The 19,801-nt window shown below is 46.3% G+C and overlaps 7 protein-coding genes across 8 annotated transcripts; 1 reads left to right on the top strand and 6 right to left on the bottom strand.

Moving 5' to 3' along the window:
* Positions 1-3,805: 3,805 nt before the first annotated feature.
* Positions 3,806-6,061, bottom strand: E1B28_002302 (uncharacterized protein). The gene is made up of 15 exons (XM_043159212.1): positions 5,871-6,061; positions 5,629-5,816; positions 5,464-5,576; positions 5,398-5,411; positions 5,199-5,347; positions 4,874-5,138; positions 4,783-4,823; positions 4,707-4,725; positions 4,622-4,649; positions 4,546-4,567; positions 4,457-4,492; positions 4,378-4,402; positions 4,239-4,311; positions 4,017-4,175; positions 3,806-3,959 (listed from the first exon to the last, which is right to left on the bottom strand). Exons 2-15 carry the CDS (start codon positions 5,648-5,650, stop codon positions 3,924-3,926), a joined length of 1,002 nt encoding a protein of 333 aa, XP_043002811.1. The 5' UTR covers positions 5,651-5,816; positions 5,871-6,061; the 3' UTR covers positions 3,806-3,923.
* Positions 6,053-9,130, top strand: E1B28_002301 (uncharacterized protein). The gene is made up of 9 exons (XM_043159211.1): positions 6,053-6,348; positions 6,401-6,448; positions 6,512-6,592; positions 6,647-6,722; positions 6,781-6,803; positions 6,868-6,877; positions 6,930-7,092; positions 7,147-7,562; positions 7,617-9,130. The coding sequence occupies exons 1-9, from the start codon at positions 6,177-6,179 to the stop codon at positions 8,509-8,511; spliced, it is 1,884 nt and encodes a 627-aa protein (XP_043002810.1). The 5' UTR covers positions 6,053-6,176; the 3' UTR covers positions 8,512-9,130.
* E1B28_002300 (uncharacterized protein) lies at positions 8,631-9,998 on the bottom strand. Its single transcript, XM_043159210.1, has 2 exons — positions 9,857-9,998; positions 8,631-9,801 (listed from the first exon to the last, which is right to left on the bottom strand). Exons 1-2 carry the CDS (start codon positions 9,906-9,908, stop codon positions 9,233-9,235), a joined length of 621 nt encoding a protein of 206 aa, XP_043002809.1. The 5' UTR covers positions 9,909-9,998; the 3' UTR covers positions 8,631-9,232.
* Positions 9,999-11,785: 1,787 nt separating this feature from the next.
* On the bottom strand, positions 11,786-13,244 carry E1B28_002299 (uncharacterized protein). Its single transcript, XM_043159209.1, has 6 exons — positions 13,048-13,244; positions 12,985-12,996; positions 12,842-12,932; positions 12,717-12,778; positions 12,054-12,656; positions 11,786-12,002 (listed from the first exon to the last, which is right to left on the bottom strand). Exons 1-6 carry the CDS (start codon positions 13,156-13,158, stop codon positions 11,859-11,861), a joined length of 1,023 nt encoding a protein of 340 aa, XP_043002808.1. The 5' UTR covers positions 13,159-13,244; the 3' UTR covers positions 11,786-11,858.
* Positions 13,245-13,445: 201 nt separating this feature from the next.
* On the bottom strand, positions 13,446-14,958 carry E1B28_002298 (uncharacterized protein). 2 transcript variants are annotated; one of them, XM_043159207.1, is made up of 6 exons: positions 14,749-14,958; positions 14,683-14,694; positions 14,539-14,629; positions 14,417-14,478; positions 13,763-14,362; positions 13,446-13,713 (listed from the first exon to the last, which is right to left on the bottom strand). In XM_043159207.1, the coding sequence occupies exons 1-6, from the start codon at positions 14,857-14,859 to the stop codon at positions 13,570-13,572; spliced, it is 1,020 nt and encodes a 339-aa protein (XP_043002806.1). In that variant the 5' UTR covers positions 14,860-14,958; the 3' UTR covers positions 13,446-13,569. The 2 variants fall into 2 exon arrangements, with proteins under 2 accessions (XP_043002806.1, XP_043002807.1); XM_043159208.1 differs by having other exon boundaries at positions 14,539-14,694.
* Positions 14,959-15,175: 217 nt separating this feature from the next.
* On the bottom strand, positions 15,176-17,664 carry E1B28_002297 (uncharacterized protein). The gene is made up of 6 exons (XM_043159206.1): positions 17,316-17,664; positions 16,600-17,249; positions 16,230-16,545; positions 15,865-16,151; positions 15,505-15,801; positions 15,176-15,449 (listed from the first exon to the last, which is right to left on the bottom strand). The coding sequence occupies exons 2-6, from the start codon at positions 16,781-16,783 to the stop codon at positions 15,268-15,270; spliced, it is 1,266 nt and encodes a 421-aa protein (XP_043002805.1). The 5' UTR covers positions 16,784-17,249; positions 17,316-17,664; the 3' UTR covers positions 15,176-15,267.
* Positions 17,665-18,378: 714 nt separating this feature from the next.
* Positions 18,379-19,443, bottom strand: E1B28_002296 (uncharacterized protein; the record flags this gene model as incomplete). Its single annotated transcript, XM_043159205.1, has 4 exons — positions 18,379-18,522; positions 18,573-19,175; positions 19,233-19,294; positions 19,359-19,443. 4 exons carry the CDS (start codon positions 19,441-19,443, stop codon positions 18,379-18,381), a joined length of 894 nt encoding a protein of 297 aa, XP_043002804.1.
* Positions 19,444-19,801: the final 358 nt, after the last annotated feature.

The raw sequence follows: 19,801 nt of genomic DNA, 5'->3' as shown, positions 1-19,801 counted from the left end.
ACCGAAGCGTGTCGTTCTATCGGTGCGAGAATAGTTCTTGGGTTCAATTTGCTGTGTTCAATCAACCCCTGTTTAACCCGATGCCACCACGAATAGATTCTGGGGGCTTGTGGATGTACAAGCAAACTCGGAGGAAACAGGATAAATGGCTTATGGTGTATGTCTGTGGAGAAATCGAGTTTTTCAAGTTTTTTCAAGTTAGAAAAAAAGGGGAGAAAGAGGTAAGGGAGAGAATATCTTGAAGTACCGTAGACCTTGAATACAAGATATTTTGGCCCAAAATTCACGCCGTATCTGGTTCTTGATGAATCGACGTTATCTCAATCAAGACCATATAAGGTAGTTCAACGGTTTTCAAGTCGGGCGTAGGCTTATGCCGTTAATACTATTCTGGGTAGGGATATGCAACACGTCTGAGATCCATTTACACACACCACATACCATCTTAAAAATTTGACCAGAACAGTGTATTAGTGCTCAAATTGTTAACCTGAATTTAGCTGAATTTTAGGAGACTTGTACGAAGTCTTGGAGAGTGTCCGAGGGTGGAACGAGAAGTGCAAAACTTTTTGTCACGTATCGTCACGTCCAACAAGACATCGGCAAGACATTCTGCACAGCCAAGCCTCGCCGTCGCCGACCGGTCGATTGGGGACTTTTGGGACTCGTTTTGCTTATTTTACACTACCTTTCACTCCCCTGTCTCTACAAACTTGTATTTAGCCTTATCAGTGCAACAATTGCACTACATATGATTAATCCTAGACTCAAAATTCAGTAGATTCTCGCACTGTAAATTAATCCTATCACTACAATATAATCCTATCATAATCTAAGGAGAAGCAAGTACAATCCCAACCAACAAAAATAAGGATTAATCACATTATAATTCTATTTAATTCTACATAATAGTATCCTTGTTAATCCTATATAATCCTATGTAATTTTATTGGCACCTAATTCTACACTAATCTCACCAAGATAGATTAATCCTACCATAATCCCACCAAGCTTGGATTAATCCTACTGTAATCCAGACTGTGCATGTGACATTGTTTAGTATCTGTGAGTGGACTTAATGTAATCAACCATCACTGGGGGTCTGTAGACTTCACTCTGGAATTCCCTACCTGCAGCCACTTCCTCGCAGCATACAGATAGTGCATGATTGATGGGTCCTTGTGATTATGCAATACAACATGAAAAGAATTCAAAGCAGTCAGAATTTATTGGAAATAAAAATAAAATGACTACACACCTAGAGTCCAAATAAACTCCTTCACATTATATTGGCCAATTACTGAGCCACTTGAAAGTTGACAACAATGCACAGAGGAGAAACACCATATTGGGGATGGTGGAAGTAATGCAGAAGAGAGGAATGCGCCAGACATCAACAAGACTTGCACGTGCTACAGGTTGACAGATTCATGGGAAAGCTGGACTATAACAGTCATGCCACGGCTGCGCAGCTGCCACTCGCCTCTTCTTCTCAATCCCATCTCACCTGCTAACACATCAAGTCAGCTTGATGTCCCTCCCAATTTATCACAACAAGTTACAAGTCTGCAAGGTCAAGAAGGGTTAGAAGTGAGTGAAGAACTGAGAAAAATAAGCCAAGAAATGCTTTTCAAATGGGAAGTGAAAGGAAGGGTGAGTTGTTGTCTGCACCCAAAAAATATATGCTAACTGCAAAGTGCAAATGTTGGGTACCAGCTTTTTATAATAAACTTGATTGAAGGCAGCCAACCTCAACTCCAAGAGCACTACTTGGTGTTTCAGCAACTGACCCAGATTGGATTAGATTAGGATTAGATTAGGATTACACAGGATTAGATTACAGTTGGATCATAGATTAAATTAGATTAATCCTACCTCCCATTCAGGATTACATAGGATTATCCAAGGATTATAGTCCTTTTTTTTGAGTTGGGATTACATTTGAACATCTTGAATTATGTTAGGATTATATACAAGTAATAGGATTAAACTACAGTGTGAGAATCTACTGAATTTTGAGTCTAGGATTAATCATGGGAAATGATATTCCTGATCAGTGTTGTTTACATCTTGCTATGTCTTGATATTTCTACTCTACAATAAATATCACACTGTTCCTGGCTTGTCACGCCATGATCGCCACAGACACTTCACTGTATTTTAATTGTCTTGTTGGATCCTGTGTATTCCGGTGGCCACAATTGTACATACAAGCTCGTATGTACTCTAAGAAGCTTGTAAAAAATTGTTGAGCCCACAAAACGACGGGAACACTCTGTTTTATGAAATGTTACATATCCGGTGCTTTACACATCGAAACCCAAAATAGTAGGGGAATTCAAAGTTGATTTCGAATGTGTATTTCGACGTTATTTCGAGTCTATTTCGAACTTGATTTCGTCTCAAAATCAGGTCAAAATCATGTTGTGGAAATATGGAAAGAACTCTATATTTTGTGTAGGCTTTACATCTGGTTTATATACTAGTAGTCCATGTATCTAGAATGTTCTTGTATGTACTGTGTTCTGAGGAAGATGAGTAAGTAGCTGAGTAAGAAAGTGAGAGAGAAATAACTGGAATATTCTAATAGTTGTGTTTGTGCTTGCTGGAGTTGCCGGTCAACTCATTGATCTACAACAAATCAGCTTTCAAATGGGGAGTTCAAAGTAAATTAGCTGATTTCGGCGTGTGGCAGGCACTGTGCCAGGTGGTGTTTGAATATTTGAATAGTGCCTCATGTATAGGACCCCTGGCAGTGCCCTATGAGTTCTATCACCAGCCAAATTTCTATCCAGACACACCTCAGGGATTTAGCGCTATTTTCTGGGGTCCTACCTGGACCCAGTGTACCGTTATTGTTTTTGTTATCTTTCATTTTCATCTGATCTTCATGACTCGTACTACAGATCCGGAGCATCAGGATGCTGCCAAAGCCGTCTACCATGCATTTCTTACATGACCAGAGAAGTAGAGGGAAAATTAAGACTTTGACAGTCATGCGGGAAGGAATTGAATAGCATTTCGATACGACGAAGTTTTTTTTAAAACTCAGCCCAAACCCTGACAACACGCCGAGGAGCCCAAAATCAGTCAACGAAATCAGTGTGAAATGAGCAAGTTGATTTGGGTTGATTTAGAACAAAATGAACTCGAAATAGACTCGAAATAACGTCAAAATACGTGTTCGAAATCAACTTTGAATTCCCCTAATAGCAATTGCCTCGTTTGACTTAAGCCCTTGGCCAATCATTTTCAAGATGACATGAGCGTAAATGAGTCATCTCGCAAATTTTGCAGCGAGGTACAATGACGTACAACGACGATATGATAAGATAACCGGCTGGGCATAGCCACTGGCGGTCGCTCGCTCTTCCTCGACGGCTAGCTACGTGAGACAGCTATCACTTCTAAGGTTTGCAAACTGGTGAGTGTATTTCTGCATATCTCTACATTATACTCTCAAACTCTTCATGGTTCAATATTTGTTTAGCCCTCTCAAGTAAAGATTTATTCAAGATACCAATTCACTATTTACAAATTTTACAACAGATTTGCTGTCCTTCAATATTTGCTGTAACTGATTGAGTCTTCATTTTCTTGTGATAATTTATTTTCAGTGACCAGCTCCTGTGTCATCCACTGTGGAATTGTTAAGGGAAACTTGCAGAAAGGCATTGGCAAGGGTATAGATTATAATTTCACGAAAGCGCATTGTCAATGTTTGCAGGTGTTAGGGGTAGCTTATGCCAAATCGGGCATAAGCCTCCACAGACATACGACTTGAACCGGATAAATTAACCACTCAGGAGTCAACAGGCATACTCAAAGGAGGGGACTCCTCACAACGAGACCGCATAGTAGAATATATAGGTTGAACAAAGTGATTTCCAATACAACTACAAGCTCATACTCCACTTCCCTTTTTACATGATGATGAAATCTGTATCTTTGCGGTCATTCTACTCTGAGAGTTAGCAACAGCGAATATGAAGAAATAAAGAGCAAAAGCAGCTGACTGTGGAACTTGGAGTCCCGTCTCCAGAATACTGTGCCGCCTCTTCGACTTCGACATCAACTGGCTTAGACAACCCGTCGTCGATGGTCCTGACCCTCTGTGTGCTGACAGTTACCTTTGCTCCCAGTCGATGAGGGAAATGGACAGTGTTTCGAATAGTCTGCCAGCGAAAACAAAGTCTGAGTCGCTGTTTTTATTCCCAGAACGAGTGCTGAAAACTAACCGGATCTGATGACGCCATTTCAACCGCGTCGCTGCCCTCCTGCATGGCTCTCAGCTTGACACGAGAATTCAGGCTATCCGACCCAGTCATGATTAGTAACGGCCATGGGCAAGTAGAGAGGCAGTAACGGAAAGCTCACTTGGCGAGGAGTGCGTTCGAAAACACTGGTGAAACGTGTCAAAATATTATAGCCACCGTGAAACCAACCGAAACCTTACGTTTTGGCAAGCACGCGTAGACACATATCCAGGCAACTATGGATAGGGTCAGTGCTCAAAGTCAATCACAGGGATGATGTAGAGTTTACATCTTCCTGGTAACGCAAGGTACTGGAACAATGAGTCAGCCATATTCATTTCCAGTGATGTAGACGTCGAGCTCACCATAATCAAAACAAGTACGGCCAGAAGTCTGCGATTGTGTCAGTATTAGATATCTAGGAAGCGTGATGACCGGAAATACTCATACCCAGTTGCTATTCCCGTCTCTGTTGGGAAATAGAACGTTGGAGACCGCAGCGGGAGTTTAGGACGCAGAGACGTACCGACTGTCCAAAGGATCAGCTTGTCGACTATCAAAACGGTTCTGCAGATGACGTGAGCTTCATGGTATCGTAAAAATAAGAGAATGAATACGTTTTATACGCGACGGCTCGCTGGACGTACAAAAAGTACACCAGTCCGAAGGGGACAACTACATCGAGGAATGCACCTATGGTTAAAAAAGTGATTATCGCCCAATTCCACTGTTTGAGGAATTGGTCCAATGTGTCCGTCAACAATGCCTCGACAGCTGCAAACGTGGTGATCACGAAACGTATTGATAACAATATTGCGCATCCGACTGTGAAGAACCAAGTTCGTGAAACTTGAGTAATGCGCAGTAGAAAATAGCTTTGTACTGAGTTTGGAGAAATCAGCGGGTGACACCCGACCAACAAGAAGCGCTGATGATAATCACCTAGCACGAAAACAATCTCAGATAGAAAGAGATTGACTCCGACCGTTGGGGGTAGTTTCATGTGAGGAACATTGTTGTTCCCAAAACGCGTTACGGTGTAGGTATAGCATACGTGAGTAGCCGATATGGAGGTTGCCAGCTCTAGAACCCTATCATATACGATGAGTTTTCATCGAAAATGAGGGAGAGATTCCCTTACCATACAATCGCCACCTGAAACCCGACCGTCAGTTTAAACTGATACACAAACAGCAAGAGATCTCACCAGTTGCCTCGTTCGTTTGGGATCATGGGGGAACAAATGGTAATAAAGGTATGTCTGGGTAGTGGTTATCCCGAAGAGGAATACGGCGGTCAGGACCCCGACCTCCAAAGCACCTACACAGCCATGAGTACAGGAATCAAGGGTTCCTAGAATTTGTGAGCATACCAATTTGACCATCGAAGGGCATTCTTCCAACACGCTCGAAAACAAGAACCTCAGCCCCCTCCTATATAAACCTCCAGACAGTGGGAAAGTACCGCAAGCTCATCATTTTCTTCTAACTATGATGGTCGATGGCATCTTTCTGCTCGGTGGGTCCTGAACCGCCCTTTTAACAGCGAAACTAGACAAGGCTAAACAGGGGGTCAGCACCCGTTTTTACATCACCAAAACCACCCATTTCGAACACAAGTATAGGTTACATGAGAACCTTCACTTTGCCGCACATGTAGGTATACTTCTGTCCCATCTCTAGAAACCTTAATCTCCCTATCATGATTTCAAGAGTAGTCGGTATCGCAGCGCTGATAAGATTCGAGTAAGGACAGATTTACTCTCACAGGCTGGAAAAGCGGATGGTGGTGGTGCAGGATAAGTGGGTCGTGGCCGGTGATCGGTGGCGCCCCAGCCCAGTGCCGAGATGGGCATGTGACAACAGTCGTGGCTAACATTCAAGTCACAACTGCCACAACAATCATTAAATCTTGATCATCATGGCCTCAGACGACGAATCCGTTTTGACTGAATATGACGAGCTGGAAGGGGAAGAAGAAGAAGGATCAAGGTCTTCAAACAAGAAGAAGGCGTCTACGAAACACGAATATACATTGAAGAACGCCTTGAAGCAACCTCGGGCAACGACATACACCACGCAAGCTCTTTATCGTAAATTTCTCGAGCAGTTCGGGACGTCTCAAGTGACTGATGAACGCTTCAGAACAGATCCATAGCGGTGACATAGAACTTGATCCCGAATACCAAAGAGGTGCACAGCAAGTCCATATTAAACGCATCTACGTCTTTACTGATTCGTGTTCCGGTCATGCAGATGTCGTGTGGAAGGATGAGAAGCAAATAAAGCTCGTTGACAGCATTCTACGGAATTTTTACATTCCACCTGTCATCTTCGGTGTGTTCTATCAGACCAGGGTGATGCCTTTCACTCAGTACAGTTGCCATCCAGCATATCGTGCCGAGGACGATGGCACAGAATTCCGAACTTGTATTGACGGAAAGCAGAGACTGACGTCAATTCACCGGTGTGTTGAACAGATATTTTTGATTTTCGTACCTTGCTGAAAACTTTGCTTTCAATAGATTTATGGATGGGCTCATACCTCGTCAGTACTATATATGGTTTCTTCCCTTATCTTGGACTGACTAAGTTTACGAAATCTTTCACAGACAAGGATCAGTAAGTTAAGCTCTTTTCTTTCCTTATGGGTTGTCTACTGATGGCCTTCCAGCTATACTGGCGAGTTACTGTGGTTCAAGGACAATGGCGATAATCGAGGAAGAACGAAGAAAAATATTTTACCTGCAAAGTTGCGGACCAGTTTTACTAACAAGCAGATAGTATGTGTGGAGTATTCGGATCTGAGAGATTGCGATGAGAGGGACATATTCAAGGTGTGTCGCCTCTTTGTTGGGAAGGGTAGTATCGAAATTCACCAGCGTTTCTAGCGCGTCCAACTAGGTGTTGCTCTTACCACTGCAGAGAAAATGAATGTCATCAAAACTCCTCGCGCTGACTTTGTCCGATTCTTAATGGAAAGGTACCTTACCGCTGAGAGGCTGGGTAATCCCGAGATACCATGGTCAATGGCCCGAGGGACGGACTTCAAGTGTATAGCGTCCTCGGTCTTTATCATCTCAAACCGCGCGCAAATGACTTTCAGTGGAACCGTCCAGGTGGAGAATTGGCTAGCAGAGACGAACAGCAGCTCTCTCCGTGCCTCTAAGAACTCGAAAAAGACGAGTGGGTCGGATGATAATGATGGGGACTACAATGATTCGTCAGGGGTACCTCTGCCAGATAGCTTTCGGCAGAAGGTCATCGAGACATTCGAAGTCATGGTAAAATTGGCCAACAACAAGAAGTGAGTACTTTTATCGTCAGTTTTACCCGGGTTCCGTTATGATCTCTCGTCTAGATATAATCAGGCATTCAGACCTTCACCAGCTGCAAGCAACATCTCTCCCATCGAAATCACCGGTATACCTGTCCTAATTCACAACGTTTACGTGTCCCCTCCATCTTCTTCTCCTGCTCGTGGCGATGATCGAGTTTCTTTGCAACGTCTGAGCGATCTCATACTCCTTTTGCGCGCGTACCTTCACAAAAATCATACAGATGTTCGGCAGAATTCTCGTGTAGGCAAAGACATGCTCCAATTCTGCCTTGGCGCATCGAAAGATCCCAATCGATTTTTCCAAGAACATTCGGAGCTGTTGGGATGGAAAGCACCTTCAAAGGTGAAGCGCGGAGCGAATCGGTCTGCTACTAGCTCTAGCAAGAGGAAGAAGGCTGCTACCAAGGAGGAATCGTATGATGAATCCGAGGACGACGACGAAGAGTACCAAACGACAAAAAGGCCTCGCACTTCTGCGATACAGGGAGCGAGGAAATCTACTGGTGGGAGAGCACCTCCTACTCCTCAGCCCACAATAGGGCCTTCATCAGCGCCAGTCTCCACCAGAAAAAGCCCACCAAATCCTCAAATGCTTCCATCTCCCGATCCTGCCTCTACACCATCACATTCCACGGTCAAATGCGAGCCCGAGACGCAGATGCCGCTACCATCGCAGATGTTTCCGTCCTACCAGTTTACTGATATGCAAGCAAAGGAGTGGTATCAACAGCAACAGCAACAGCAACAGGCAAGGATGCAAATGATGGCGGGGTCTAGTATTGGGATGGATCCCACGTTGATGGCCTATCTAAGCTCTCAACAGGCGTTCCCGTTCATGAACCAAAGCCTGCCGCAACAGTCACTCATTCAAAGGGGTGGCAGTAGTACGGGAGATGGCAGGCAACGCCCGATGTAGTTTACAGCTTGTCATCCCTTGCGATTATTCTTGTGTTTCCAAGTATCAGTATCATCATGCACTCTATATTGTACTTTAGATATATACAGTTGTCATACAATAGTTATTATCAGCTCACGTCGCGCACTTTGCGACTCAAATCCGAGTTATCACCTCCATGGTTATACATGGATCCAGGATATCGCTGTTTTCGGTGGACACATTCCGATTGGGGTTTGTATGGGGCGCTAATAACTGATGGTGAAGCGTTGATGAAACAAACGTACCCGAGTCATCCTAATAATAAAGCTTGCGCAGAGCCTATGAGGAACCGACCGAAGGTCGGCGACGAGTAGCGACACCTCTGAATCGTGCATCCGATGGGTTCCTGCTATCTTGATAAATATATCAATCCTGTGAAGTAAACGTAAACTTGAAGGCGGCTTCTGGGCGCTGGCAGTTCTCAGATGAGGGCATGGCCCCGTGTCTTATGCTCATTTCCACCTCCAGATACACCATTCATGGAGCCTCTCATCATCCCATTCTTCCTTCTCTTTCCCCACCATCCCCTCGCCAAGCTCTTCCCTTCCCTCCTTAACACAAACCAGCCCTCCAGTCTCCATGATCTCCCAGAATTCTCTAATAGCGTCAAGGTAAGCTATACGCATGGGATAACAAATCACAGCTCGGGCTTCGGGAACGTTGCCAAGCCTCGTAGCGTTCCATCAGATTCAGAATGCAATCAAGGATAAATGTCAAGTACACACCAAGTGAATATCGTTCGTGAGAGTAGCCGAGGATGATCCTCCGTGTACATCGTATCCGCCGCCACTATGAGAAGAGCTTTATTTTCGGGTGTGAGCGTAGTCAGACTATTTCCGTCTTCCCCGTCCCCCGTTCGGGTAAACAAAACGAGTTGATTCGGAGTATTCCAATCTAACGACCCGCAGAGTACAGTTCCTCCTCCAACGAGCTCCTCGTTCAGTTTTATGTTATCCACTAGACTAGGAACGATGGTTGGAAGATCCGTCAGAACGACCGCCCCATTCCGACCAAGGCTGGATCGGAGAATAGATGCGGCGCTGAGACCGACCAGACCAGTTCCTGCACCTAATTCGAGGACATCGATCGTTATCGTCGAGGTGTTTTCCGGATCATCTTCTGTCTTTGTCCGGGGTTTGGTGAACGGAAGTTGATCTTCGAGTTTATGAAGTAGATTAGCGAGGACAAAACTTGAACCCCAAGTTTGAAGATAGAGATTTTCGGCATGAATAATAGGTGCTGCCAATGTCAAAGATATAGAAGAATTATCTAGATAGCGTAATGTTGAGTTTCAGAAGTTTCACTCCACGATGTGTTAGCGTACCTTCCTTACTACGTATGACCGTATACGTTCTTGTAGAAAGGCTCAATGACATTCTTCGCAGCCTTGAGGGCAGAAGAAATCCTCAAAGACTAGGGCTGCTAATCATGTCATGCCATGGTTGACCACGAGAGAAAACGTGCAGATTATCTAAGCTCAGGCGAACATCCGGTTGAAGGATAGCATGGGGGCGAAACCTTTCTTCAAGTACACTAGTTGGAACCTATCCATACAACACAATTCAGGCGTGCTATACACGATAATCGCGGGGTGCCCGTGTGCACCGAGACGCGTAAACGCCTACAGCTTAGTCTAGTTTAGTGCTTAACACACCGAACGTGGCGTTCCGTTCCGCCAACTTTACTGCGAATGACCTACGAACGCCTTGGAACTGGCGAGGTATGCAAGCGAACCTCCTCAACCAACCATGGACCGAGACACGACAGTCGCGTTGTTCACGGGTTTTGTCGCGTTCTGGGGAAACAGATCTACCGTTGGATTTCAAGTGCTGTAACCAAGATGATCGACGCAAACTGGTTTCGGAGGAGATTTCGGAGGTTTGAATAAGTGGCTCTGAGGCATCACTGGTTTGATAGTCCTTGGAGTCCGTCGAAGACCGGGGGTGGACTTCTGGACAGTCCTCTACGGAGGCATATAGCGCTCCGCCTTGATAGTAACAAGAACCGGAGATGCAATGCTGAGTCGGGTAAATCAGTTCAGTTAAATGTCGACCGACTTAAGACACTTGTAACGCGCACCGAGTACAAGGTAAACGTTAGAACTACGGTACCGCATCTTGAGCATTGCGAAAGGGGGCTGCTCTGGAAGTATATAAATGAGAACTGCAAACATAGGAATGAAGGAGTATGGATACCCTTTCTGTTTCGAAAGGCTTGCTTAGCGTGTGGAGGCTTGGATGGGCTGCCTCCCAATGCTGATCCAACGCGGCGTCGTTAAAGAATGAGACTCCACAAACAGTGCAGGCGAATTGGAACATGTTGAGGATAAGACGCAAGGCAAAAAAAGGAGCCCACAGCTGGCTTATATACTGGCGTTAGAGGATGCGAACCGTGGCGTCGACAACCCCGTTGATCGGGAGTGACTGGTTCCAAAAACATGTGTCTAGAAGGGTTAGAGTGAAGTCCCCTAGGGAGATCTACGGGACTTGGGGCTCGCGTCGCGGGTCTGAGAGGATAGAAACAAGATCGAAAATAGGCGTTCAGTGACATATTAGCAAAGAAGAACTAGGGGCAAGAATGCTTACTGGTCTCCATCTTTTGGGGACTCCTGAGGTACTATCATCACTACAAAAGACTGTCTCGAGTCTATAAGAACCTAGAAACTCCAACATCCGTTAACTTTCGGTGTTTCAGACGCCTTAAAATTAACCTCCTCCACGGTGATCCAACGCCTACAAGGAAGGTCGTCTCGGTGTGGTTCCAGTCTCTAGACACCGACGTAATGACCAGTAACAGCCGTCGGCTTTGGAAGTCGCTGTCTTCAGGATAGCTTTCGGAGCACAGATCTAAGTAGATTGAGAGTTGTCAGAAGCATACTTACGGGCGATGATGTCCATGAGAAGAGAGACTAAGCCGCGTAGACGCAAATATTTTCACGCAGTCGCGTGACTGAATGCCGGAGACTGCCGACCATCGGTGCCAGTGAACGTGCAAATTATTTTTCCTACTATTTCTCCGTCGAGAAGCTGTCCTTGCTTCCAGTGGGCCATAACTACAGACGTATTCGGAACCCGATATTCAATGGATCTCCATGGCATAAGTCACGGTCTCGTCACATTGGACGTTTTTCAACTTGACCGTCGTCTTTGCTGTCTGACATGACCAACTCTAGAGGCGGTTCAACTTCAGTTTTCTACTAATGTTTATCAGAACCTTTCCCTCAGCTGGCGCTCGGTGCTCAGCAATCGCCGGCTGATACAGTAAGTCGACAAATTTTACCTGTTGCTTGTTTCTCTGACGAGTCCTCTACAGTGTTACACTTGGCGTCAGATGCTACGCTCAAACAAGTATTCGTAGTCTTCCATCATTTTGTTCACCAAGATTTCAATGCCGTTCGCCGTCTCCTCGCCCCACGCATTCGTCCACTTCTTCATCTCCACATCTAATTCTGGCGTTCTATCGCTCCCGTCCTTCTGACTGTGAGTCCTTCCCCGGCTGGTCGAAGAGTCTACTTTACTTACTTTGCCTTTAATGATCCCAGTGGATTTGCTGAGGGTCCCAGCGAAAGCATCGTGCCCTATAGAATCTCGAACATCCCATGAATACTGAATCCCGAACGGGTCCAGTTCTAAAATCTGACACAAAGTTTCCATCTGCCCTTGCGGGTCATTCACGAGTTTATCCCCGTCGACGACGATGGGCAGATGTTTCGCAATCGAGGCACCTCCTGCTGCCTCAATTCCCTCTGGGGTGGAAAACCATGCCTTGTAGCAGTCATATACCATTCGCTGCCACTTAAACTGTGTATCCCAAGGGCTGTCCTTGTTGGGGAACGGAGCTCCGATGGTTTCCATCGCTCGTTTAAGAGAGGGAATGAGGCGGCACGGGTGGCGAATGGTCAAAATGGGAGTAAATGTCACAAATAGGCGGTCTGGAAGGAATGTTGGGTTTGGGATGGGTAGGAGTGGCGTCGCCGCGGCCCCGACGTTTCTCTCAGCCTCTGGAAGATCCAGTAGGTTGTCCACAATGGGCGCGATTGGTCTGTCTTCAGGCGTGATGTCGTCCAGTGTTATGTGCGGATACATCATATGGTACGGGTGTTCTTTGACGACGAGAATTTTCCCCTAGAATTATTCGATGTACACTCGTACTTCAAAAACAGAGGATTCATGTACGCGGCCTACCTGAGCTTCTATCTCCGTAATCGCGCATTCAAACTCTTGAAGTTGGGACTGAAAAGTGGCGTCTAGATGGACGAGTACAAAATTGGAACCAGTATGAAAACCAGAAGGTGATAAAGCGAACTAACTTGAATACTTCTCCTTTAATTCGTCTAACAACGGATCTTCAACGTTTTCTGTTCTCCTACTCGGGCTTTCAGGCCCCCATAACATTGCATACTGTTGAATCCGACATCAGGAAGGCGTGAACAGTCCGAATGTTACTCTTTACCATGAACGGGTACTGCAACTATTTCAATGACAAGGTATGGACGCGAACGCTCCAAGCACTCACCAGTTTGACTCCTAACGCAGGATGGCTTTCCAGGAGGCGAAGAAATAAGTTGGAGCATGTTCGAGCATGAGAAAACACAAAAATTCGACGCCGTTGAACGAATTCTACCATAGCGATTGAGGCTGAAGTCAAGATTACAACCGCGATACTCCCTTTATACGCCTCAGTGCTCACGACACGGGACTCGAGTTCTCAGGAATGAGTCAGAAGTAAAAATCTCTATAACGTCGTGAGGTGTGAGCGTTAAATTTACGCCGATATTTCACCGAATCTCGATTCCAGCCAGTGGTAAGCATCATTTTCAGTTCAAAATGAATCCCGGGCGTGGCGCGCTTGCCCTTCCATCTTGCATGCACGGACGGGCACCTCTCATTAAATAAGTCATTCGACCGTTTGATCTGTCGTAAAGAAGTTCAGAATATTCTTGGAATATTCTACTTAACATCTCGAAGCTGACTTTTGCAGCTGGGTTAGCGTGAAGCATTCAGAGTGTTGTGTCTCTGATGAGTCCTCTACAGCGCGTCAGATGCTACGCTCAAACAAGTATGCATAGTCTTCCATCGTCCTGTTCACCAAGAATATCAGACCGTCCGCCGTTTCCTCCCCCAACTCTTCCGTCCACTTCCTCATCTCCTCTTCTAATACTACAGTTTTATCGCTCCCGTCCTGCGACTGTGAGTCTTCCCCGGCTGGTTGAAGAAACTACTTTACTTACTTTGCCTTTAATGACCCCAGTTGAGTTGCTGAGGGTCTCACCGAATGCGTCGTGCACAACTTGCCGAGCTTTCCATGAATACTGAATCCTAAGTGGGTCCAGTCCTAAAATCCGACACAAAGTCTCCATCTGCCCCTGTGGGTCATTTATGAGTTTATCCCCGTCGATGACGATGGGCAGGTGTTTTGCAATCGAGGCACCTCCTGCTGCCTCAATTCCCTCCGGGGTAGAAAACCAGGCCTTGTAGCAGTCGTACACCATTCGCTGCCACTTATAATGTGTATCCATGGAGCTATCCTCGTCGGGGAACCGGGCTCCGATGGTTTCCAACGATCGTTTGAGAGAGGGAATCATGCGGCATGGGTGGCGAATGGTCAGAATGGGGGTGAATGTGGCAAATAGGCGGTCTGGAAGGAATGTTGGGTTTGGGATGGGGAAGAATGGCGCTACCGCGGCCCTACTCTCTCTCTCAGCCTCGGGGAGATCCAGTTGTTTATCTACAAAAGGTGCAATTGGTCTCTCTTCAGGCTCGACGCCGTCCAGCGTTACGTGTGGATACATCATATGGTATGAGTGCTCTTTGACAACGAGCGTCTTTCCCTGAAATTACCTGGTGGACACTCGAACTTGAAAAGCAGAAGATAAAAGGCCTACCTGAGATTCTATCTCAGCGATCGCGCATTCAAACTCTTCAAGCTGGGATTGGAATGTGGCGTCTAGATTTCCAGGGAAATTTGGCAATGGGTTTGAAAGACAAGATGATAATGTGAGCTAACCAGAGTGCTTCGCCCTCAACCCGTCCATCATTGGAGTTTTAATCCCTGCTATCCTCCTACTTGGGCTTTCAGGCCCCCATAGCATTGCACCCTGTCATCTCCGACATCAGGAAGACATGAACACCCAAAAATGTTACCCTTTACCACGAACGGGTACTACAACTTGACTTTCAATGTCAACATATGGATGCGAACGGTTTAAGCACTCACCAGGTTGACTCCTAAAGCAGGATGGCTTTCTAGGAGGCGGATAAATAAGTGGGAGCATGTTCGAGCATGAGAAAACACAAAAATTCGACGCTGTTGAGCAGTCTGCGTCATGGCGATTGAACGTGAAGGTTAGAGACCCCGGGATAACTCCCCTTTGTACGGCATGGGACTCAAGTTCTCAGGAATGAGTAAAAATCTCTATAGCGCCGTGAGATCTGAGCGTTAAATTTATGCCGACATTTCACCGAATCCCGATTCCACCACTGGTAAGTCGAAAACTCGAATCCCGAGCATGCCACGCCAGATTTGCCCTTCCATCCGGAGTTATAGAAGCATGTACAGATGGGTACCTCTTAAGTCGTTTGAGTATTCCAATGATCTTGACTTTGGCGGCGATAGCGCCGCACTCGATAACCTCAAAAGAAGGTACTAGGTCCAACCAACTCCATGTTCATTATAGCCCCAAGTACTAACACATGTACCACATCCATTGCAAGTCATCTTGATGGATGACGACGTTCAGAGAGTATAACATGAGCTTTGGTCTAACCAGAAGCGATTAGGCGGTGCAAACTGAGCTCCACCAAGAGTCCTCAATGCGTGGCCAGCTCTGCTTAGAGTTATACCGTAGTGCATCTTGGTCACCGACGATTTCCCACTATGAAAAGCGACCGGTCGTGCGACCAGGGAACGATCCAAAACTGCATACAAACAGGTTAGTTGTTCCTGTTGGATAGTAGTGGACGAGGCACGAACCAAACCAAAGGGCACCAGAATCGCCCTTTGCGGAAACAGGAACTTTGGAAACACCCTTAAAGGGCTCTATGAACACAATTCCCGGGGCAATGTCTATCCTCGAAAGGTAACCGAAAACCCATCCCGTCTTCATGCCTTTCATGAAAAGGTAAAGTGGTTTTTTGGACTGGTCTGCCGCTTTCAGGGCTGCGAGTTCATCAATCCTGATAGGGAGACCGACAGCACTCAGTTGAGCAAATTGACTCTGTGCGTGTTCTAGGATCTCTTTATCCTGTGGTGATGCATCTGAATCACAAACTGCGTACAAGATGCTTTCAGAACGGACAATTGGGGTGCTGGAAACGATTAGAAAGGACTTACCGAAATCACCGATAACCTCCTGGCAGGTCGAGACTTGCAAAGCTGTGAGCTTTGCATTACTAAGTGAAAAGACTGCAACATCGTTCTGATGTTCAAGAGCGTTGGCAAAAAGTGCGGGGTGGTAAAAGTTGAAGATCTTGTTCGTTTTTTTGTCCACAAGAACGTGCCCAACTTTGTCTTTCGCAAGTGGACAATTATCGCAGTCGGATTTGTAGCAATAATCACACTCTTCGCTGAACGGAACGTGACAGAGAGCGACAAGGTGCTCGTCGTGGTGAGGGTCGGCGCTAAAGAGATGTTGATTAAGTCAAATTCAAGGAGCGAACGGCGAATACACGAAAACAAAAAGCAGGTAAAAGACGTACAATTTTCCGTCTTTCAAAGGGGCGGAGTGAAACGCATGTCCTGCAGTCATGACCCAGGGCTTGGGATTCTTCGAACCCCCCACGAGCACGACCAATCCATTGGTAAAGCCACCAATGAACCCTAACGCGCAAGCCCCGATCATAACATCTAACTCGAGCGTATCCTGAGGGAGAAACTGAACCTCGATGGGGACTTGTCCATTCGGGGAGTAGGTCCAATTGCAATCAGTCCCGGCCCATCCCTTCGGCAGAGGGGATGAACTCGTCTGAACGGGTGTTTTTTCACACCGAACGAGGCCAATATGGCTTGCATTTTCTTAAAGAGATGTTAGGAGGTGAAACATCCATAGTCCATGTTCGAGGAACTCACGTCGAGAGTCATACCGAATGGCAACAGAGGTGTTGAATTGACCAAAAGTGAGTGCTGATCCCAGGACTTTCAGCTCGGCGTTAAAATTGAGTTTTGTCAAGAGAGCTTCGAAGGCAATTTGTTCTGGAGAAGGTTTGACGGGATCGCAGAAGTCTTCGAGCGAGATGAGTTCGTTTGAAGGCATGGTGCTTTGTGAAGGTCACGAAGGAGATGATGAGGATGAGAACGAAAAGGCATCTGCTTTTATGCAAGAAGGCAGCAAGAATTGGATAGCATCCAGTCATCTGCGGTGGCAGGTTCGCGTTCCTTCAATACTTTTGTCAGGACCTCGACCTTCAAGGTTAATGTTTACCTGTTCAAGACCCCCTGTACGCCAGGTACAAGGAACCCGTTTCTTCACTGTCGATGTCAAAGCTGTTCCTGGGAGGATGCTCACCACCTTCGGCACAGGGTTCATCGACATCGATCATCGTCAGATGTTCAAGACCGCCGTTGTGCTTGCTTAATGTCGATGTCAAGGGTGTACCTGGAGAACACACTGGTAATGGAACAGGAGGTTCGGCATTGAATATTGAGTATAGGACAGTCGACAAGCTCACGAACGACGACACCATGGAACGCCAGGAATAATACTAATTATTTTCGAGTACCTTGAACCATGTTAAAATGTCAGAAGAACCACTTGGTTTTTGGACACGCTGGAAACTTTTACATACCGATATTATTACTATGCTGCGCTTCCGTCCTACGATTGCTGTACAGCTTGAAACCAGTTCATTCGGGCTTTGTGGACGAGTATTACGAGAACATGAGCTCGAAGTTGATGAGAGTCCGAGTTGGTGAGGAGGAAGCAAGGAGGCACCCTTTTACGTTCGGGCCCGTCAATAGACTTTGACTCGACTTCTGCTCTTTCCTTTCTAGACGTCTCTTCCCGGAACGTCGCGTGGGCTTGTGTAAATGGGCAAGGACCTCCAAATCCAAAGAATGTAGAAGAGTCTATGCCGTTGGGTTAGAATTCCTCAAGGGGTTCCTGAGGTTGTCGTGGACTCGTGGAAGGGACGGAGGATTATCGTTTGAACTTAAGGGCAGGCTGTTTGGTGCATGACCGAAACGCCGAATCTTTCCGGAGCCTGCTCAATCTTTCATCAATGTCATCTGCGGCACATTCGAGCTGTAACGGACTAAACTCAATGTGGTTTTTCTACCCTCCCTTGTCAAGACCTTCGCGCCGTGAACCATGGTAATGTATATGGATCGCAATACCATGTCTGGTCCGCGTCACGACTCGTACCTTTTACACGCTGGTTTACTGAGACAAACGAGTGAGTTTTAGGCGTATAGATAGACAATCTATTGGAACTATTGGAAACCCGTAGTGGTCAGTTTGTGACAGGGAAGGTATCGTCGATACTCATTATAGCCTGTAATGTCGGTTAAATCATTATATCCTTGATTTCTTTCATTAGGTCTACTCGTGAAGGTTTCAAAATTCAAGGACATTTTCATTGTGTTTTCCATACAATTTCGAGCACCATCTTTGATGGAAGAAGGAAAATGTAACGGGAATGATCTGTGTCTTCCGAAGATCTGTTAGTTTGAAATAGCATCAGGTTCCGGACTTGAGGTATGTTTCTTACGACCTTTGACTCCAAAGAGGCGTTTTCGATCACGGTGTTCGAACTCTAATACACAACCTTCAGTCAGGTTCAGCTGGCACCATGAAGTTTAGCGTTCAACACTCAGAGTGTGAGTTAAAGTATTACCCACCCCTACAGCGCGTCAGATGCTACGCTTTAACAAGTATTCGTAGTCTTCCATCGTCCTGTTCACCAAGAACATCAGACCGTCCGCCGTCTCCTTCCCCCACTCTTCCGTCCACTTCCTCATCTCCTCTTCTAATACTGGAGTTTTATCGCTCCCGTCCTACGACTGTGAGTCCTTCCCCTGCCTGGCGAAGAAACTGATCTACTTACTTTGCCTTTAATAATTCCAGTCGAGTTGCCGAGGGTCCCACCGAATGCGTCGTGCTCCATAGATTTCCGAGCTTTCCACGAATACTGAATCCCGCACGGGTCCAGTCCTAAAATCCGACACAAAGTCTCCATCTGCCCTTGTGGGTTATTTATGAGTTTATCCCCATCCACGACGATGGGCAGATGTTTCGCAATCGAGGCACCTCCTGCTGCCTCAATTCCCTCCGGAGTGGAAAACCAGGCCTTGTAACAGTCGTACACCATTCGCTGCCACTTAAACTGTGTATCCATGGAGCTATCCTCGTCTGGGAACGGCGCCCCCATGGCTTGCAATGCTCGTTTGAAAGAGGAAATCATGCGGCATGGGTGGCGAATGGTCAGAATGGGGGTGAATGTGGCAAATAGGCGGTCTGGAAGGAATGTAGGGTTTGGGATGGGGAAGAATGGCGTTGTCACGGCCCTGCTCTCTCTCTCAGCCTCCGGAAGATCCAATAGTTTGTCCACAATAGGCGCGATTGGCCTGTCTTCAGGCTTGATGTCGTCCAGTGTGACGTGTGGGTACATCATATGGTACGGGTGATCTTTGACGACGAGTATCTTTCCCTAGAATTACGTGGACAATCGAACATCAAAAACAGGAGTTTCATTTACGAGGCCTACCTGAGCTTCTATCTCCGCAATCGTGCATTCAAATTCTTCAAATTGGAATTGGAATGTTGCGTCTAGATGAACGGGGGAAATTTTGGAATGAGTCTGAAAGACAAGAAGATGATAATGCGAGCTAACCGGAATACTTTTCCCTCAATCCGTCCATGATAGGAGTTTTAATCCTTGCTATCCTCCTACTCGGGCTTTCAGGCCCCCATAGCATTGCACCCTGTCAACTCCGACATCAGGAAGACGCGAACACCCGAAAATGTTACTCTTGACCACGAACGGGTACTGCAACTTGACTTTCAATAACATATAGATGCGAACAGTCCGAGCACTCACCAACTTGACTCCCAACGCAGGATGGTTTTCCAAGAGGCGGATAAATAAGTGGGAGCATGTTCGAGCATGAGAAAACACAAAAATCCGACGCTGTTGAGCGATCTGTGTCATGGCGGCTGAAGTCAAGATGAAGACCAGGATACTCACTTATATACACCCCACCTCCTACGGGACTCGAGGAGCTCCCAGTAATAAATAAATAAAGATCTAGATTTGTGGGTTGCCAACACACGTTG

The sequence above is a fragment of the Marasmius oreades genome, chromosome 10 (genome assembly GCF_018924745.1).
Source record: "Marasmius oreades isolate 03SP1 chromosome 10, whole genome shotgun sequence".
NCBI classification, from domain to species: Eukaryota; Fungi; Basidiomycota; class Agaricomycetes; order Agaricales; family Marasmiaceae; genus Marasmius; species Marasmius oreades.
Note: the sequence above shows the minus strand (reverse complement) of the source record. Positions and strands in the feature narration are given on the sequence as shown.

Excerpts from the sequence above, each read along its gene's own strand:
- E1B28_002302 (XM_043159212.1), bottom strand. The coding sequence starts at position 5,650 with ATGCCCTTCGATGGTCAAATTG. Across the intron at positions 5,577-5,628 it reads GCCCTTCGATGGTCAAATTG|GTGCTTTGGAGGTCGGGGTC; the intron begins GTATGCTCACAA and ends ATGGCTGTGTAG. Across the intron at positions 4,824-4,873 it reads CGAGCCGTCGCGTATAAAAC|AACCGTTTTGATAGTCGACA; the intron begins GTATTCATTCTC and ends CGTCATCTGCAG.
- E1B28_002299 (XM_043159209.1), bottom strand. The coding sequence starts at position 13,158 with ATGGTAGAATTCGTTCAACGGCGTCGAATTTTTGTGTTTTCTCATGCT. Across the intron at positions 12,657-12,716 it reads TTACGGAGATAGAAGCTCAG|GGGAAAATTCTCGTCGTCAA; the intron begins GTAGGCCGCGTA and ends GAATAATTCTAG. Across the intron at positions 12,003-12,053 it reads CTGGGATCATTAAAGGCAAA|GACGGGAGCGATAGAACGCC; the intron begins GTAAGTAAAGTA and ends CACAGTCAGAAG.
- E1B28_002301 (XM_043159211.1), top strand. The coding sequence starts at position 6,177 with ATGGCCTCAGACGACGAATCCGTTTTGACTGAATATGACGAGCTGGAA. Across the intron at positions 6,349-6,400 it reads CACCACGCAAGCTCTTTATC|AACAGATCCATAGCGGTGAC; the intron begins GTAAATTTCTCG and ends TGAACGCTTCAG. Across the intron at positions 6,593-6,646 it reads CATTCCACCTGTCATCTTCG|CATATCGTGCCGAGGACGAT; the intron begins GTGTGTTCTATC and ends GTTGCCATCCAG.
- E1B28_002297 (XM_043159206.1), bottom strand. The coding sequence starts at position 16,783 with ATGCCTTCAAACGAACTCATCTCGCTCGAAGACTTCTGCGATCCCGTC. Across the intron at positions 16,546-16,599 it reads CATTCGGTATGACTCTCGAC|AAAATGCAAGCCATATTGGC; the intron begins GTGAGTTCCTCG and ends CATCTCTTTAAG. Across the intron at positions 15,802-15,864 it reads GGAGGTTATCGGTGATTTCG|TTTGTGATTCAGATGCATCA; the intron begins GTAAGTCCTTTC and ends TCTTGTACGCAG.
- E1B28_002298 (XM_043159207.1), bottom strand. The coding sequence starts at position 14,859 with ATGACGCAGACTGCTCAACAGCGTCGAATTTTTGTGTTTTCTCATGCT. Across the intron at positions 14,479-14,538 it reads GTTGAGGGCGAAGCACTCTG|ACGCCACATTCCAATCCCAG; the intron begins GTTAGCTCACAT and ends CTGGAAATCTAG. Across the intron at positions 14,363-14,416 it reads TCGCTGAGATAGAATCTCAG|GGAAAGACGCTCGTTGTCAA; the intron begins GTAGGCCTTTTA and ends AGGTAATTTCAG.
- E1B28_002300 (XM_043159210.1), bottom strand. The coding sequence starts at position 9,908 with ATGTCATTGAGCCTTTCTACAAGAACGTATACGGTCATACGTAGTAAG. Across the intron at positions 9,802-9,856 it reads GGTCATACGTAGTAAGGAAG|ATAATTCTTCTATATCTTTG; the intron begins GTACGCTAACAC and ends TACGCTATCTAG.